General features: G+C 24.0%; 1 protein-coding gene across 1 annotated transcript; it reads left to right on the forward strand.

Annotated features, from left to right (window-relative positions):
* Positions 1 to 15,942: 15,942 nt before the first annotated feature.
* Positions 15,943 to 18,142, forward strand: LOC110605272 (polyol transporter 5). Its single transcript, XM_021743709.2, has 3 exons — positions 15,943 to 16,220; positions 16,405 to 16,751; positions 16,832 to 18,142. The coding sequence occupies exons 1-3, from the start codon at positions 16,082 to 16,084 to the stop codon at positions 17,954 to 17,956; spliced, it is 1,611 nt and encodes a 536-aa protein (XP_021599401.1). The 5' UTR covers positions 15,943 to 16,081; the 3' UTR covers positions 17,957 to 18,142.
* The last annotated feature ends 250 nt before the right edge of the window (positions 18,143 to 18,392 follow it).

The following is an 18,392-nucleotide window of genomic DNA, read 5'->3' on the forward strand; positions in this document are numbered from 1 at the left end:
AAGAGCACACTGTACCCCTTCAATTCTCCTCAAAAGCTGACGATTCTTAGCAAAAATATTTTCAAATTCCTCTTTATTCCATTTCATTAATCCTTGTTGTAGACTCTCAATATTGCTCCACAACTCATTAGAATGATTCCAAATAGTACGAATAGAATCAACAAAATCAGAATGAACAAACCAAACCGTTTGGCAAAGGAAGAAATTACCATTTGGCAAAGGTTGCTCTCTCAAAGACATGCAAATAGTAATTAATTTTTACCATTTGTGGATGGATTTTGAGTTAAGTTAATCTTGCTGTGTTATTTATTCTTCAGCAAAAACACATGCAAATAGCGAAAAAATCTATAAGGAGAATGGTACAGAGAAAATTAAAAAAGACATGTAAATAGTAATTAATTTTTAAAATTAAAAAATAAAATATGATTATTAGAAAATATTTTATTATTAAAAATATTTTATTAGATTATGATTTATTTGATTTTAAAAATAAAATTTAAGGATTTATTTAATAAAAAAAATTAAATTCACCTTGTTTAGCCACAAATAAAAGTACAAGGGATTATAAGAAGTGTGCACTCATGTTCCTACGTTGTTGGGTTCTTTTGTTCGGATGAAGGCTCATTCTTACGTGGGCTTGGACCTTGTCTTTATTGTGCTGGGTGAGATGTTTGTGTAAAATATTTTCTGCTTTGCAGCCTTGCGCCTTTTATTCCTTTACTCAACTTTATCGTTAATAAATTGAAAAAAATTATTATTTAGTCATTTTAATATGAAAAAAATTATGAAATATTTTTTATTTTAAAAATATATAAATTAATTTATTTATTAATTTTAATCATTAAATATTGAATAAAAATTTTCAGATAAAACTAATTTATAAACTTTTTAAAAAATTTTAAAGATATGTTAATATATTTTTTAAAATTAAAAAATTAATAATTAATTAAAATTAAATAATAAATTCTTGAGGGTTAAAACTAATAAAATTAATGAAGAGATTAATTAATAAATTTTTTAAAACTCTAATAATATTTAATTAATAAATTTTATATAAAAATAATTAAATAATAATGATATAGTATAATAATCAATACTTAAAAACAGTTATATAATTTACATTTGATTCGATTCGATGATATTCGATTTTTTTGAGAAAAAAACATTTTAATATTTTAAATCTCAATTTTTTATGAATATTCATTATTTCAATTTCCGATGTAAAATTTCATAAAATTTTATAATTAAAAAACGCGATCCAATCTATTTTCATTACATTAATAATTTAACCATCATCATCATCCGTGAATAAACATTAAGAATTAATAAATGAAATTATAATTTTAAATATTTAATGGTTACTTTTTAAAAAATATTAATTTTAAGTATTTAAACATTAAAAATTAATAAATAAAATTAATTTTTGAAGCCTAATATATTAAATTTTTCGTGAATTAAAAAATAATTTTTTTAAATATAAAAGTGAATTTAATCTCACAACCAAAACCAATAGTAAATTACTTTTAAAAATGTGAGAAGAATTATATAATAATGCCAATGCAGGAGATACAAATTGAAGAGTGAGAAACTGACTGACAGGTAGGATGTTCGGTTTTTATTTCGATTTTAGAACAGTTTTTTTATAGAAATTGAAACCGAAATTGGAAGCCAATTCCTTAAATTCTTTGAATTAAATTTAAAATTAAATTTTAGTATGATTTGATGTGTTTTTAGTTTTATTTCAGTTTTAATATTTGAATTTTTTAGATTAGCTTTGATATAATTTTTAATTTTTATAATAAAATTTTAAATCGAATGACATAATTAAATATATTTAAAATTATACTAATATTATTTATATTAAATTAAAAAATCTCACTTTTCGACTTCAAAATAATATTAAAAAAATATAATATTATATAATATTTTGTCACTAAATAATTAAATATAATATAATTTTTATTATAATTTTTAAATTCTTAAGGGAAGAAGTTTAAAAAAACACAAAAAAAAATTTAATATAATTTCTAAAAATTTTATTATAATATTTCTAAAAAAATATATTTCAAATAAAAGAATTTTTATTATTTCTTTGATATATTATAAATGTATTTAATTTTTTTATTTTTTATAGTAAAACTATATAATTTAAAATAAAATTAAGTAATATTTAAAATTGTATAGATTAACTTAATATTTTTTTAAAATAGTCATAATTATTTTAATTTTTTTATTTTTAATTTTATTAAATTGTATTTTATTATCATATAATTTAATTAATAATTATATATATATATATATATATATATAGGAATAATAACAACAATTAAAAGTATATATATATATATATATATATATATAATTAGTTTTACTATTAGTATAAATTTTATTTTTATTAAAATATTATATTATATAATCTATTTAAATAGAACGAAGTGTAATTAATAAATTAAATTATATTTTTATAAACTTTTAATAATTGAATAGTGATTAAAATATATAATAATTGTATATATATCTACATATAATTACTAATAATAATTATATATATATCAATTTATATATAATTATTTTAATAATTTATATTATATTAATATAATTCTATTAATACTGAACTAGTGGATATATATATAATTTATTTAGATAGGATGAACGTTAATTAGTCTTAAATTATACTATTATAAATATTTAATAATTTATTATAATTAAAAAGTATAATAATTTTATATTGTTATTGTATATATATATTAATAATAATAATAATTATTATAAATATATATATATATTATATAATTATTTTAATAATTTATATTTTAACAGTATAATTTTATTAATATATATAATTTATTTAAATATAATAAATTATAATAAATTAACTAAATTGATTAAATAAAATAATAAAAAATATATTATTAAATAATATTATAATTATATATATGTAATTTTATTAAAATTATATAATATATAATATATATTATCCCAACTATACATTAAAATTATAATATAATTATAAATTATTTAAAAATATATATTAAAATTAATTTTTCAATATGATTTCAATTTGGTATGATTTTAGTATATTAAATTATTTAAAATACTAATTTTAAATATTTAAATATTAAAAATTAATTTTTGAAGCTTAATTTATTAAATTTTTCGTGAATTAAAAAAATAATTTTTTTTGAAAAGAAAAAGTGGATTTAATCTCACAACCAAAACCAATAGTAAATTACGGTTAAAGATGTGACAAGAATCATATAATAATGCCAAGGCAGGAGATACAAATTGAAGAGCGAGAAAGTGACAGAGACGTAGGAGTCTGTGGCTTAGTTTCGATTTTAAAATAGTTTCTTTTAGAAATTACAATTAAAATTGAAAGTTGATTTCTTAAATTATTTGAATTAGAATTAAAATTAAATTTTAGTACAATTTTAATATAATTTTATGTGTATTTAGTTTTAGTATGGATTTTTTTAAAAATTAATTTTATACAATTTTCAGTTTTTATAATAAAATTTAAAGTTAAATAAAATAATTAAATATTTTTAATATTATATTAAAATTATTTATATCAAATTAATATAATAATAAGAATTATAAGTATATATATATATATTATATAATTGTTTTAATAATTTATATTTTAACAGTATAATTCTATTAATATATATATAGTTTATTTAAATAGAACAAATTATAATCACTTAATTAGATTGATTAAATAAAATAATAAAAAGTATTTAATAACTAAATAATATTATAACTATATGTTTAATTTTATTAAAATTATATAATATATAAAATATATTATTAAAATTATAATATAATTATAAATTATTTAAAAATATATATATATATAAAATAATTTTTCAATATAATTCCGATTCGGTATAATTTAAATATAATTTTTAATAAAAAAATTAAAATTAAAATTAAATAACAAAATAAATACAATCGGTATTATTTGATTCCTATATTATCAATTGTTTTTTTATTTTAATTCAATTAGGTACAATTTTTGGATTCAGTTCATCCACAGCTGTGCTGATCAGAAACAAAGTGGGCAATGCAAAACCAAGTAGAGGCACAATTATGATTGATTTGTTCTTTCCACTTTATAAATTGGCCACACATTTTCTTTGCATATTCCACAATATTATCGCAACTTAAGAGTAGTGTAGTGTAGTTATTTTCACTTTAAAAGCAACAGACCTGTGCTTTATATTGTCCCCCAACTGATTGTGGATACTGCATTTTGTATCCGCTCTACTTTTAATTTTATTTTGTTCTTTAAGTTAATTTTATATATCAATAAATACTTATATACATAAGAAATATAAAAATAATTAAATTAATTGTAGTTTTTATTTTTTATCAGAGATAATACACATGATAAATTATGTCAAAGTTAAGTTTTTTTCCATTAACTGACAAAGAGAGAAAGTTAGATGAAAATATCTATACGCCAACTTAATGTTCATAATTTTCCAAATGCAATTGGATAGAACTGTGAGTTGAGCACTAATTTATGGTAGACAAGGCACGGCCATTGTAGGGCAAAATAAGGCCATTTTCATCTTCCAATGGAGAGGCAATGGGAGATGAGACATCCCTTTCAAAATCCGTCGACATAGCACATGAAATGAAAGGGAAACTCCATTTTGTGTGCCAAACTTGAAGTAATAATAAAGCAAAAGACTCTCGTATGCAAGAAATTCTCCCACGCATTCAATTGTGTATATCCATTTAAAACAATTCTGACACATAATTTAAAATTAAAAGAAATATTATTTAAATTATAGTAAATTCATATAATAATTTGAAATTTTAATTTTTCATTCATTGGAGATACAAATCAAGTTATGGACTAGATTATCACTTTTTATACATAATAGCAAATTGGATTAAATATATATCCTGAAAGTTTGATTTGCATCTAGGAATTGATACAAATAGATTCAGGTATACATAGAATATATCTTACCAAAGACCAGCTCCTACCTAATTTCAGAATCTATCCAAAATCACTATCTGAATATCGTGTGGGAACTTAAATAAAATTTCAACTTCGTTACTTCTGTAAAAGAAATAATTTTAAAATAATTTAATTTTCTTTTTTAATTAAAAAAAATATTCATTAGATAAATTTTTTGATGTGTACCAAACATAAGAAAATGCAAAACATATACCTTGTTTTCATAAAATAAATAGTATTCTAGACTATGTTTATTTATATTTAAAAAATATTTTTTGACAAAATAATTTATTTTTTATTATTTATTTTTATTTTAAAAATAAAATATATTCATAAATTTATATATTGATATAGTAATAAAATTTTAAAAGTTATAAATTAATCAAAAATTAGACCAAATATCATCCAGAAATTATGTTAATTATTATGATTGGCTTTTTAGTACCTTAAGGATTTGCAGACGTTAGGACACTGATTTATTACGTCATTAATTATTTTGAATTTATTTATTCATGCATCAATCATTCAATGTCAGAAATAAATAAATAAATAAATTCAAAGGCACGTGCATAGACCGAGCTTACTCTACTACTAGTGGTTTAAGCCTCTTTAAATGCACGTGGGGACATGCTTTAGACTCTCAATGGCGGAACAAGAGGGCAAGGGCCAAGGAGCCTTAATAAATGTATCAATTTTTAATTTCTCTTTTTCATTTTTAGTAATGTATTAATTTTATCTTTTGACTTAGAGATTGAAATCACCAGTAAATTAATCTATTAAATTATAGTTTGTTAAATAATTAATAATCAATTATAAATAATATCTATTAATTATCAGATATTATTTATATTTAATCGTTAAATTAAATAAATTATAATTTTTATAAAATGGAGACGGTAAGAAATTGCAATTGAACCTTCAATTTTATGTTATATTCCTAGTATTTTGGCTTTAATTTTTGGACATAACAGCAATTTGCAAATGGGTATTGTTAATTATAGTTGCAGATGTGACATCGTTTTGTTTATATACTAAAACTTTACCTGTCAGTGTTAGTCATTAACATTGATCATAACTTAATTATAATAAAAAAAAATGATTAAAGATAAGATAATCTACAATCTGAGTCATTTGGATTTTAATGAACAAATTAATAAAATTAAGTAATTTTTTTTTAATTTTCAGGTGAATTGAAAATGTTAATTATATTGTCTTTATTAACTAAAGCCGCCCCAATTTTCTTTTATTTTAATAAATATTCAAAATTTTAATTGAATTTGAGATATCCCTGGCTGCTAAACATCTTCCCTAGCAAAAGAAATATGTAAGCATTTGGAATTCAATATAATTAAATTAATAAAGGATAAAACTTCATTTTCATTTCAGCTTAATCATTTTCTTTATTTTCAATATAATATTAAAGTCGCAGTCACAATCTGGTAAGAGTTATATTAAAAGATTTTAAATTATAATTTTCCAATAATATTATCTACGCACTTTTACTTTTTAATGATTATTAATTATCCACGTCACTATACTTCATTAATTAATAATAATAATTAATGCAAGGGAACCGTATGTCAACATACATACATACATATATATTCAGATTGTGCAAAGTCATGCCTCTATGATTTCAACGGAGAAATTTTACTATCCACCGGCTGCGTTCCAATAGAATTTTACAAGTAATTTCAAATTTAAAAAAAAATTATTTATTTATCTATATATTTAGACATTATTTATATGTATAATATATATTTACATTCTTGAATTTTTATTTAATAAATTTTGTAGCATCATATCCTTTGACTTGAAAATAAATTTTGATTACATAAAATATTTAATATAAATATTATATATTAAAGTATTTTATTGAATGTTTGTTATTAATATTATATATTATGTGTATATTTTTAGTATATAAAAAATTATATTTTATATTAATAATATTAAATAAAATATAATATAATATGTTGTAGTCTATAAATTTTATTAATCTATAATATGTATATAAAAGTAGAAGTAATTAATGAGATTAATAAAAAAGACATTGTTGAAATAAAAAAAAATATATATTTTTTAAAGATTATTTTATTAGTTTAATAAAATTTTAAGGATTATATTATAATTTATTATTAATTTTTACATATTTAATTTAATATGTTATCATAATTATTTTAAATTAAAAAATTTTAATTTTATTATTTAAAATTTAAATTTTAAAATTTAAAATGTAAATATAGATTAACAAAAACGTTTCAATTAACAAAAACGTTTCAAATTTTTTTATTCAAAAGACCTTAAAATTAACAATTTACACGCTATGATATGTGAAATAAAAAAAAAATTAAAATAAATTGATTGAGATTAATGACTAAAGTCAAATGTTGAAAAAATTGATTTTATTATTTAATATTCTAAATTTAGGATATAAATCTAAAAATTTATAAGCCTTTCAATTTGTTTGTCGAATCCTGTAATAAATTAAAAAAAATAATATCATTATTTAAAATTTAAAATTTTAGATCAAAATATGCATTAATGTAAATATTTTATATCTAATAAATTTTAAGAATAATAATTTATGTAATATTAAAAAAATTAAAATACTAAATAGGATGATAGGGTGTTTTGATTAAAATTAAATTAGATTTATTAATAAAATTATAATAAATTTTAAAAGTGTTTAATGATTTAAATTGAAATTTTAAAATATAAATGTGATTTAATTATAATATTTAAATTATTTAAATTAATTTTTCATGAAAAATCGTAATGTTTTGAATATAGCGTTTAAATTAAAATATTTTGTGCAACGTGTTAAGGAACACTAATAAAAATGCCAAAATCTTGGATTTTAGAATGCATGATAAAGAAGATGCAGCCACTTGCCCACTCACCGGATGGCGACTACGAGAAAATAAAAGACAGCTAAACCCAATTGCTTCATTATATTTATATTTTGTTAAACCGACGCCACGCTTGACCGTTTTGCTAATTACCATCTTAACCTGCTCCACGGGTCTTCCGGGTCAACATCCATTTAGATTTTTTTTTTTTCAGTTAAGAAAAGGATGTCCACTCAAATTACAAATAAATATTTCCTCTCCTATAAAAATAAGATTTTTTATTACTTCTAAAGTATAATTTTTTCAGAAATTATTTAAAATTTCCAGTATATGGTCCCAACCATATATATATATATGATAATCTGAGATTTAGAAAATAAGGTTTTACAATGGGTTCTGTAAAATTAGAAAAAGTTTAGATTTAGAGGGGAGTATTTCTCCTTTTATATATTTCATTTTATTCGCTGATGACGTGTAACAGAATATATGTTATTGGGCCACCTGTCCCTGTCACGTTGATATGGATGTACGAGAAAATCAGATCTCCGTTCCATGCGTAACGGCTTCTGGTTCTTTCCGGATGCGCATGCGGGTGGTCCCCTGTGACGGATGGATAGGCCTCCCTCCTGATCCTGAACTGAACTAAAAGGTAGAATTAAGACTGAGTCCAGAGAGGATCTGTTCGTTGGGCCGACAATGCTAGACCGGCTTGACTGAAGAGACTAACTGGAGTTCGGTCTCAAGACTGAGCGAATCGGACCTGGTACATGTACGAGGTTTGAGGGCCGCTAGATAATAGACTGCTATCGTGAGCCTGGCCCTAGACCGAGATTAAGAAATCCATCGGTCATCAATATATATTCATAACAGCTAAAAATTGAAAAATGTAACCAACCATCCAAGACGTAAACGCAATGTAAGAATCTGACAGAACGATGAACAAAATAAAAAGAATTATAAAAAGAGGCAAAAAGAAGTAAACGGAATCTGCCTGAAGATACCTTTTTATTAAATCATATTCTTCTTTTTAATTATTAAACTGGCTTGTCTTTATCCCTAATTTTGCTTTGTATTTTTTGGTCTGTTAGTATTATTATAATAAACCATGCATGCATTAATAATTATTTTTAATTTTATTTATTATTATATTACCACACGTACGTTTTAATATTAATATTTTCTTAATTTTATGAAGAAGCAGCCTCGGATGTGGTTAAGTATTTGAAATGGTGTCGTATCAAAGATGTCTTACGTGTCACTTTCATGCCAGTAAAAAATTCATATTAAATATTTAAATAAATATTTATAATGTTTTTATACAAATTTGACGTTGTTGCAAAACAAGCATATAAGATAAGGGCAAGATTTGAAAATTCAGAGTTGAATAAAGAAGGCCAACCTGTCAATTGGTGACCACATGCCTATGTCAAATTGTTGACACTTCCAAGTCAAAAGATACCATCTCTGCCTACGTTCATGTAATTTATAATTAATAATATTATTAAAATAATAATAATTTTCATTTAAAATATAATAAAAATACATATATTAATTTTTAATTGATTAAATATAAAGATTTTATTATTTTGCTGAAGATATGTTTTGAAAATTTTATGTTCTCTGTAGTCAATTTCTACACTCAATTTAGTCCAAAACAATTCACATTTATATTTTTTATTTATTTGTATTTACCAAAGAAGACAAAGACCAAAATAGAATTTCAAAGATTTTGATTTCCCCCTTTTTCGTTAGCATTAAGCAATCAATTAAGTTGGTAAATAAACGTGTGATAGCTTAAGAAAATGGATTTTTACACTTATAATTTTACTGATTGTTATGGCGTGCGCTGTGCAGAATTAAAGAAATTTAATTTTGGACATTTAACTTCCCTTTATTTGCAAAAATTAACTTTATATTTAAAAAATAATTTCGATTGAAAATATTTCTGATGAAAAATATTTTTTAATAAAAAAAATAAAATAAAAAGATAATTATTGAAGTGAAAAAAAAAAATAAAAAATTCCAAGTTTGTCAATAGCGTAAAGAGAGGGCCGTCGAACGGTAACCGTCTTTGTTGACCGCGTGAAACTGAGACTTTGAGAACCACTTTTGGAGGAATGGAAAAATTAATTGATATTATATTTTATAAAATTAAAAAAATTAAAATTTAGATAATTATTTAATTGATATGTGTTACCTGCTTTGAATTTTTTAAAATTTAGATATTATATTTTATAAAATTTAAAAAATTAAAAAAATATATTATTATAAAATTTAAATATTAAAATTTATAAGAAAATTATCAGTTATTAAATCTTTGACTCTTTTTTTTTGAAAGAATCCCTTTTAATTAGTTACTTACCCATTGACATTCTTGACTTAAAATAATATTATCTTCTTCACATACTATCTTCACATGGTGGACAACTCAGGAAGAAATAAAAATTTAATAATTATTAAATTATTTATATAATTTTATTTAAATTATAATATAAATATTTAGTTCAATAGTTGTTAACTTTGTTTTTATATGAGAAATATAAATTATTTTTACAAATAAATGGATAAAATTTAAACTTTTAATACTAAATCATTGGTCTATTTAGATTCCTGCATTTGCTATTTTTGGTTTTAAACTCTCATTAATTAATTATTAATTTTGATTATTTATATTGTGGAGAGTGAAGCTATTATTAATAAATAAAAATGAGATATGATAATTTATTATTGCTGTCGGAGGATGTGAGTCCATAACTACTATCATAAAGGCCAACAACGAAATTTGGCCAACCAGCATGGCTATGGCTAATCATTTGCATTTTTTTTTTTAAATTTACTTTATAAAAATTTAAATAAATTTTTATAAAATTCTTATTTTTTCAAATGAATAGTTAAGAAAAAAATTATTTAATTCAATAATTAATTATATATGTAAAAAATAGAAATTTCATTATGCTAATAAAATAGAAATTTTATTAAAATTTACTATTAAATTATAAAGTTTAATACATAAAATTTCAATCTCTTTTGTAAAAAATAATCTCCATATATTTAATATTGATAACAGTTAGTTTTGTTAAATTTATTTCAACTCTTTGATCCATAGTTAAATAAAAAATAAATTTAACAAAATATTATTTTATTAATTAAATAAAAAACTTAGAATTAAATTATTTTTTATTGAAAATGTAAAGTATAGTTTTTAATAATATCTCATAAATTATATTGTACATTATCTTAAAAAATTGAAAAAATATTAATTTACGTTTTATTGTTGTATAATATATTAGATTTTTTTTTTTAAAGAAAAAGGTAAAACTGTTTTTATTGAGTGTGACATTACAATGGAAAAGATATTTTTTATTTTTTATTTTATTTTATTTTATAAATTGGGCATTTAGAAGAGCGCGTGGTAAAACAATGACGTTGTTTATGAAAGGAGTCCAGTTGTTCCCAGGAAAAGAAAGAAAAGATGAAGAAGATGACTTAATTAACAGCATGCTCCAAGCCCACGCAAACTCCTCACTTTTGGCTTATTCATATTTTCCTGCCGACAAAAACCATGATTCGAGGGAGTATTTTTTTTTACCGAAAGATAGAGATATATCGATAGAAATTAGAAATCCATAAGTTATAGTCTAGATATAGAAAAGTTTTTAGGGCCAACATATGGACCGAAACCGTAAAATCCAATGGTTCAACTCGAAAATCAGCTTGACTTAAAAGATGAGTCCCAATGGAAGAAGCAGAGAAGCGCTATTAAACCCTTGAATTTCTCTGGCCGCAGCAAACCAAAAGCTTAGAAGGCTAAAAACAAATTTCTATAACAGTAGCTATTTTTCATCCTAAAAACGAATTAAAGCCTTAGAATCTAAAGAAATACATTAACAACAGCAATATGCAATCGAAAAAAGCAAACTAAACGCTTAATATAACCGCAAACATTAGAATAAGGAGAAGCAAATGATAATGATAAAAAGACGTCGCAAATGAGATTTATAGAGTACCATCATTAGGATCAAGGATAAGTGATTAGATCTAGAAAAAGCCAACCAAAGTAAAAAAGGGTATAATCTTTGGAGCCTCATTCGTACATTATGAGCTAAGCTCCACGATTGATCGCCACACCAGTTTTCGCCAAATTAGAATTAACCTACATGCAAATAGGTGTATGAAAGAAAAAAGAAAGAACAAAAAAAAAAAAACACAACAATAACAAACCCAAACAAATCCAAATAAAACCCTCTCATCTCTCCTCAAATATGGCAAGAAATGAAGCAAAAACAAATAAGAAAGCAAAATCCAAATGCAAGGACCTAAAAAAAATCATCATTTAGAGGTGGAGAGCGAACCTACTCTGCATCCTAAACAAGAACAATGTTCTTTTCTACTCAAACAAGATAGAGAAAAACCGACAAGCCACAAAAAAATAAGAGAAACTAGTTCACAACGAAGATGATTTTAAAGAGAGAAGTTTTTATGTGAAGTCCGTAGATCATATCATATGATCATATCATGTGAAGTTGATAGTACATAACAATTTTATGTATTTGAGTATGCATTTAATTTAATTTACTTTATTTAAAAATATATTAAGGCTCACATGTAAATATAATAGATAAAAATACTTTAGTATTTAATGACGGTCGGAAACTTGGACCTTAGTGAAACCCATGTTAGAATAATTGAGCCTAGTTCCAATTAGGATCCAAGGCGCGACTCTATGTTGTATGAAAACTCGGACTCGGTCCAGATAAGCCATACCGGGTGAAAATCCATTTCAGAGGGCTCTAGTCCCACATATTCGTTGGTTTACGAGGAACAATAAACTCTATAATGCCCAAAATCATATCATAATAATGCCGTATGGAATTAAATGGCCGCTTGATGAAAGAAAATGATATAGAATCTCCATACGTACGGCTAACGTGAATATAGTAAGAGAGTATTAGCGCCGGACCATAGTTATAAATCACTAAAAAAATTTTAAAAAAATAAAAGGATATGTAAGAAAAATAGAAACAAAACTTACTAAAATATATTTTTAGCCTAACCCTTTATTGAATTTTACATATCAGTATCTTTTAATTTTATTAAAAAATTCTCAATGGCACCCTAAATATTAAAGACATCTTATAACATATTTGAATTATTTAAAATGTAATTAAGATAATCTCATAATCTTATTATAAGATAGCGTGAAATGTAAATATGGTGATACATATCAAAAACTTCACATTGCTATTTAAATTTTCCAATTAGTAATCAATAACCAAGCCATAATTATATATAATATTTTAAATTTAGAAATTAAAGTCCATCCAATATTTTTTATTTTCTAAAAAGCTCCTTTTTCAATTCAAATAGGTATAAAAATATTTTATAACGATACTTGTTTAATATGTAAATATATATATATATATATATATATATATATATATATATATATATATATATATATATATATATATATATATATCAAAACAGTTAGAACGATGTAACTATTTAATTTTATATTATTTATTTTTTAAAAATTTACTATTTATTTTTTAAATATTATTATCATTAATAAGTTAATTTCTATAAATTTATTAAAATATTTTTATTTTTTTCCATCGTCAAAATAATATTTTTATCATTTTTTCATTAAAAATATATAAAAAATAAAAAAAATAAAAATTCAATTTTACACTCAATAATTTCCTTCTCTCTACTTTCTTCCTAATAATCCAATTTATTCTTTTTTTTTAATAATCTAATTTTTAAAATTTAGTTTTTTATAAAAAAAAGTAATTTAATTTTTGATATATTTTTAACCATAGAAAAAAATAAAATTAGACGAAGCGTTGAAAAAAATAAAATTAGACGAAGCATAGAAAAAAATAAAATTAGACGAAGATCATTCTGCTGGAGTTGATCATACAGCATATTTTCTTTTGAAGAATTAGTGAAGTGTGAAGAACAAGAATTACGATGTAAAGTAAGCTTAAAATAATGAATAAAAATAATATATTGAGATTGCACATATGTCATATCGATAAATAAATAATAAATTAATTAAAATTATGATAAATTTTATAATTATTTATATTTTATCAGTTGATTATATAAACGCATATAAAATATTTTTCATACTCGACGCACTTAAATTAAAAAATATAAAAGATATTAAATGAATGTTTATGGAAGAAAAATGATGTGAAATTAAGAAGCAAGATACAAATTTGACATCAAACATCAAGGGTTTATATAAAAGGATTTCATTGTAAACCAAGCTATTTTGGTAACAAAAATCAGAAATGGTTTACGTCAACATGAAGGGTTTATATTCAAAGAAAGAAAATCAATTTGTTACCCTAATCACATCAAAAAGGTAAATTATCTGCCCAATTAATGTGGATCGAAATCCCCAAATCTCAATTTGAGTAAAATATAATCTGAAAATAAATAGAAATATTATATTTTCTTAACTATAATCATGGAAATAGGCTTTTTTAGGAAAATAAATAAATTATTATCGGACATGAACTAAGATTTTGAGTTGGTGTGACAAGCCAATAAAATAAAAATATTTATATGAAATTAATTAATTTTTTTAGAAAAGAAAATTGATTAATTACCATTAATTTTAAGATTCACTTTATCTGTTAGTTAATTTCTCTGTCTTTTAGGTAGTAGAATATATGTTCAGCAGTGAAAGTTTTTCAATAAATAAATGAATACAATAAATAAATAAATTTTTATTAATTTATTAAAAAAATAAAAAAAGTTATGACGGGTGAATTTTTTAATAAATAAATAAATACAATATTTTCAATATAATTTTATAATAAATATATAAACTATAATTTAATTTCCTAAATTATATTAGTAATGAAAATGCGCATATTGATAATAATATATACATACTAAAATTTCTCTTCTAGATTATTATTGTTATTATTAAGTGTGAGACATTTAAATTTAAATTTAAATTGATTAATATAATTTTCATTTGAATTATTAATTTAAAAAAGCCGAGTAACTAATTTATTGAATTCAGTTATATAATATTTTACTTTTATTTTCTTTTATCCAAATCGGTTTATAACTGCTGTCTCATAATTTTTATTTTAAAATTATTATTTATTTTATTTTTTCACTATAACAACATATAAATTAACTATTATAATTCTATTTAATTTTATCTTATTCAAAAAAATTTAACAAAATATCTTTTACCTTTTAATAAAATTTAATATTTTTAAGATGTATATAATTAGAAAGTTAATAAAAAGATATATTTTTTAATATATGTGAAATATTAAAGTGAAAAAATTAAGTGAACAAAAATTATATGATACAAAAAGTAAAATATAAAATTATTTTGCACAAGCAATATATTTTTTTATATTTTATTTTTTCTTTGAAATAGTTATTTTATTAATTTTTTTAATAAAAAAATAAAAAAAAAATTCAATTTAATTTTATCCTAAGAATCTTTCTTTAAAAAGAAAGAAATTAAATAATTAAATTTATTAAATTACAAAAATTAAATAGTAAATTTTCATTTAATAAAACCAATTTATGCTAAACTCATTATACTCTTAGTAATAACATTATTTATTTTGTTGCATAAATACAAGACGTGTAAATTTATTATATACTTATTAGTATATTGTTAATGGGTATATATGTTTGTAAATTGTTATAAAATTATTCAATATAATTTTTTTAATAAAGTAGAAACTAAATTTTTTTATTTTAAGGGTATAGTTTAGGAAATGAAAGTCAATAAATTTCAAATATAAAATTATACTAAACAAAAGTGACGTCAAAAATAAAATTTATTTCAAATAAATTTTATATAGAATTCAATTGAATTCAACATATAAAATTAAATCAAAGTAAATTACTTCAAATAAAAAAATTAGGTCTTTCTTTTGACCAGTCTAAGTTAATTAGCTGGGATTTTATTTGTTTAAGCAACTGATCTTATAGCCATCACTCGCTAATGCTCTTATATATATTTTTTGATGATTTCATATTAGTTGAGTGTAATATTCGTGCAGTTAAGAAATTTCCTTACCCACATGACTTATTAGTCATGACAAGGCTTAATTTGTCTATATAAGCCACAGAGCTTGCATCCCCAACACATGCTCTTCATGGCTGCTTGAGTTTATCCAAAACAACCTATAACACAAAACTAAACACCCTTTAAAGCTCTCTCTCTTCTCTCTATCTCTCACTCTTGCTCTTGAGGTGAAGAGAGATGGCTGATCTAAGAGCAAAGCAGGATGTCAGCCAACCTACGCTTCCAGATTTTGACCCTCCAAAGAAGCCCAAGAGAAACAAGTTTGCTTTTGCTTGTGCAATCTTAGCTTCCATGACTTCAATCTTACTTGGTTATGGTGAGTTATAATTTCTTCGCAGTTTAGATATGTTTGTTTCACTAGAAAAGCAAGAAATGGACTGGTTTCTCCCATGTTTTCTCGGAAAACAAATTATGAGACTTAATTAGTTTCTCAGAAAACATGTTTTCTGTAATTTTTTTAAATTTCTATAACTAATAATTATATGCGTCTTGGTTTGTAGATATTGGAGTGATGAGTGGAGCAGCTATCTACATAGAGGATGACCTGAAAATCTCAGATACTCAAGTAGAAATCCTGGTGGGCACACTTAACGTTTTCTCACTTGTGGGCTCAGCTGCAGCTGGCCGGACCTCCGATTGGATAGGCCGTCGGTACACCATCGTGGTGGCTGGAGCTATTTTCTTCGTCGGTGCTCTCCTAATGGGATTCGCCACCACCTATGCCTTCCTCATGGTTGGCCGGTTCGTAGCCGGTGTTGGGGTGGGCTATGCACTGATGATTGCTCCAGTCTACACAGCTGAGGTCTCTCCGGCATCCTCTCGTGGGTTCCTCACCTCATTCCCAGAAGTACGTACACAGACGTTTCTGAAATTTCGGAACTTTCAACTGTTGAAAAAAATTTGCATGATTGAGTTTTGCAATTATAGGTGTTCATCAATACAGGGATCTTGCTTGGCTACGTCTCCAATTTTGCATTCTCCAAGATGCCAACTCACTTAGGGTGGAGATTCATGCTCGGAATCGGAGCTATCCCTTCAGTTTTCCTTGCTCTGGTTGTTCTAGCCATGCCGGAATCACCTCGTTGGTTGGTCCTCCAGGGTCGACTCGGTGACGCCAAACGAGTTCTCGACAAGACCTCCGACTCCAAGGAAGAATCAGAAGCAAGACTATCAGATATAAAAGAAGCAGCCGGTATTCCTCAAGACTGCAATGACGACGTTGTTAAAGTGGTAAAACAATCCCATGGCGAAGGCGTATGGCGAGAATTACTCCTTCATCCTACACGATCAGTTCGTCATATCTTAATTTGCGGAATCGGAATCCATTTCTTCCAGCAAGCGTCAGGAATAGACGCTGTCGTTTTGTACAGTCCAAGGATCTTTGAGAAGGCTGGGATCAAATCAGACAACGACAAGTTACTAGCGACCGTAGCCGTTGGATTCGTGAAAACAATCTTCATCTTAGTGGCAACATTTTTGCTAGACAGAATCGGACGGCGACCGTTGCTTCTAAGTAGCGTAGCAGGGATGATATTTTCATTAGCAACCCTTGGATTTTCGTTGACCATCATAGACCACTCGCACGAGAAGGTAACGTGGGCGATTGCACTATGCATAGCGATGGTGTTAGCGTACGTAGCGTTCTTCTCAATAGGGATGGGCCCCATAACATGGGTGTATAGCTCAGAGATATTCCCGTTGAGGCTACGCGCGCAGGGAGCGAGTATGGGAGTGGCAGTGAACAGAGTAACGAGTGGGGTCATATCTACGACTTTTATTTCGTTGTACAAAGCTATAACCATAGGTGGGGCCTTTTTCTTATTCGCGGCAATAGCAGCGGTGGCTTGGACATTCTTTTTTACATTTTTGCCCGAGACGCAAGGGCGGACGTTGGAGGATATGGAGGCCCTTTTTGGTAATTTTATCAACTGGCGGTCAGTTTTGAAGGAGGCCAAATCGAAGGATCTACAGAAAGGCCGTGGTGCTCAAACTGAGAGTAACTCTCAAGTTCAGTTGGCTACTTCTTCTGGTGCGACTACTGCTGCTGCTTAGTTTAAGGGTACTTTGGTAAATCTACGTATTTTAAAGTCTTTTTAATTTTGCCCTTTGAAGTTTGAAGGTGTTGATAAAAAAAAAAAAGTTTGAAGGTGGGGATGGGCTTATGCACTAGAGGTGGAAATGGAAAGTTTATATGAATGGAAAAAGAAAAAAAAATGATACAGATAATATTCCAAACAAGGCTTGTCTTACTTTTAAAATTTTCAAAATTAATTTGGAATTTTGATTAATTTTATTAAATTTTCATAAATTTTTTATATCAATTTGGCTAATTAAATATTAAATTCGAGTATAATTACACTCAATAAATATTGAGATAATTCAAAATTGAACCGTTAAAAAAAATACAAAATCACATAAAATTTGCCATTTTTGGAGTGATTAGGGTATCCAAAAAAAAAAATGTGAAGCAGAAGTTGAAAGTAAAGTA

Source organism: Manihot esculenta, chromosome 17, assembly GCF_001659605.2.
Source record: "Manihot esculenta cultivar AM560-2 chromosome 17, M.esculenta_v8, whole genome shotgun sequence".
NCBI lineage: Eukaryota > Viridiplantae > Streptophyta > Magnoliopsida > Malpighiales > Euphorbiaceae > Manihot > Manihot esculenta.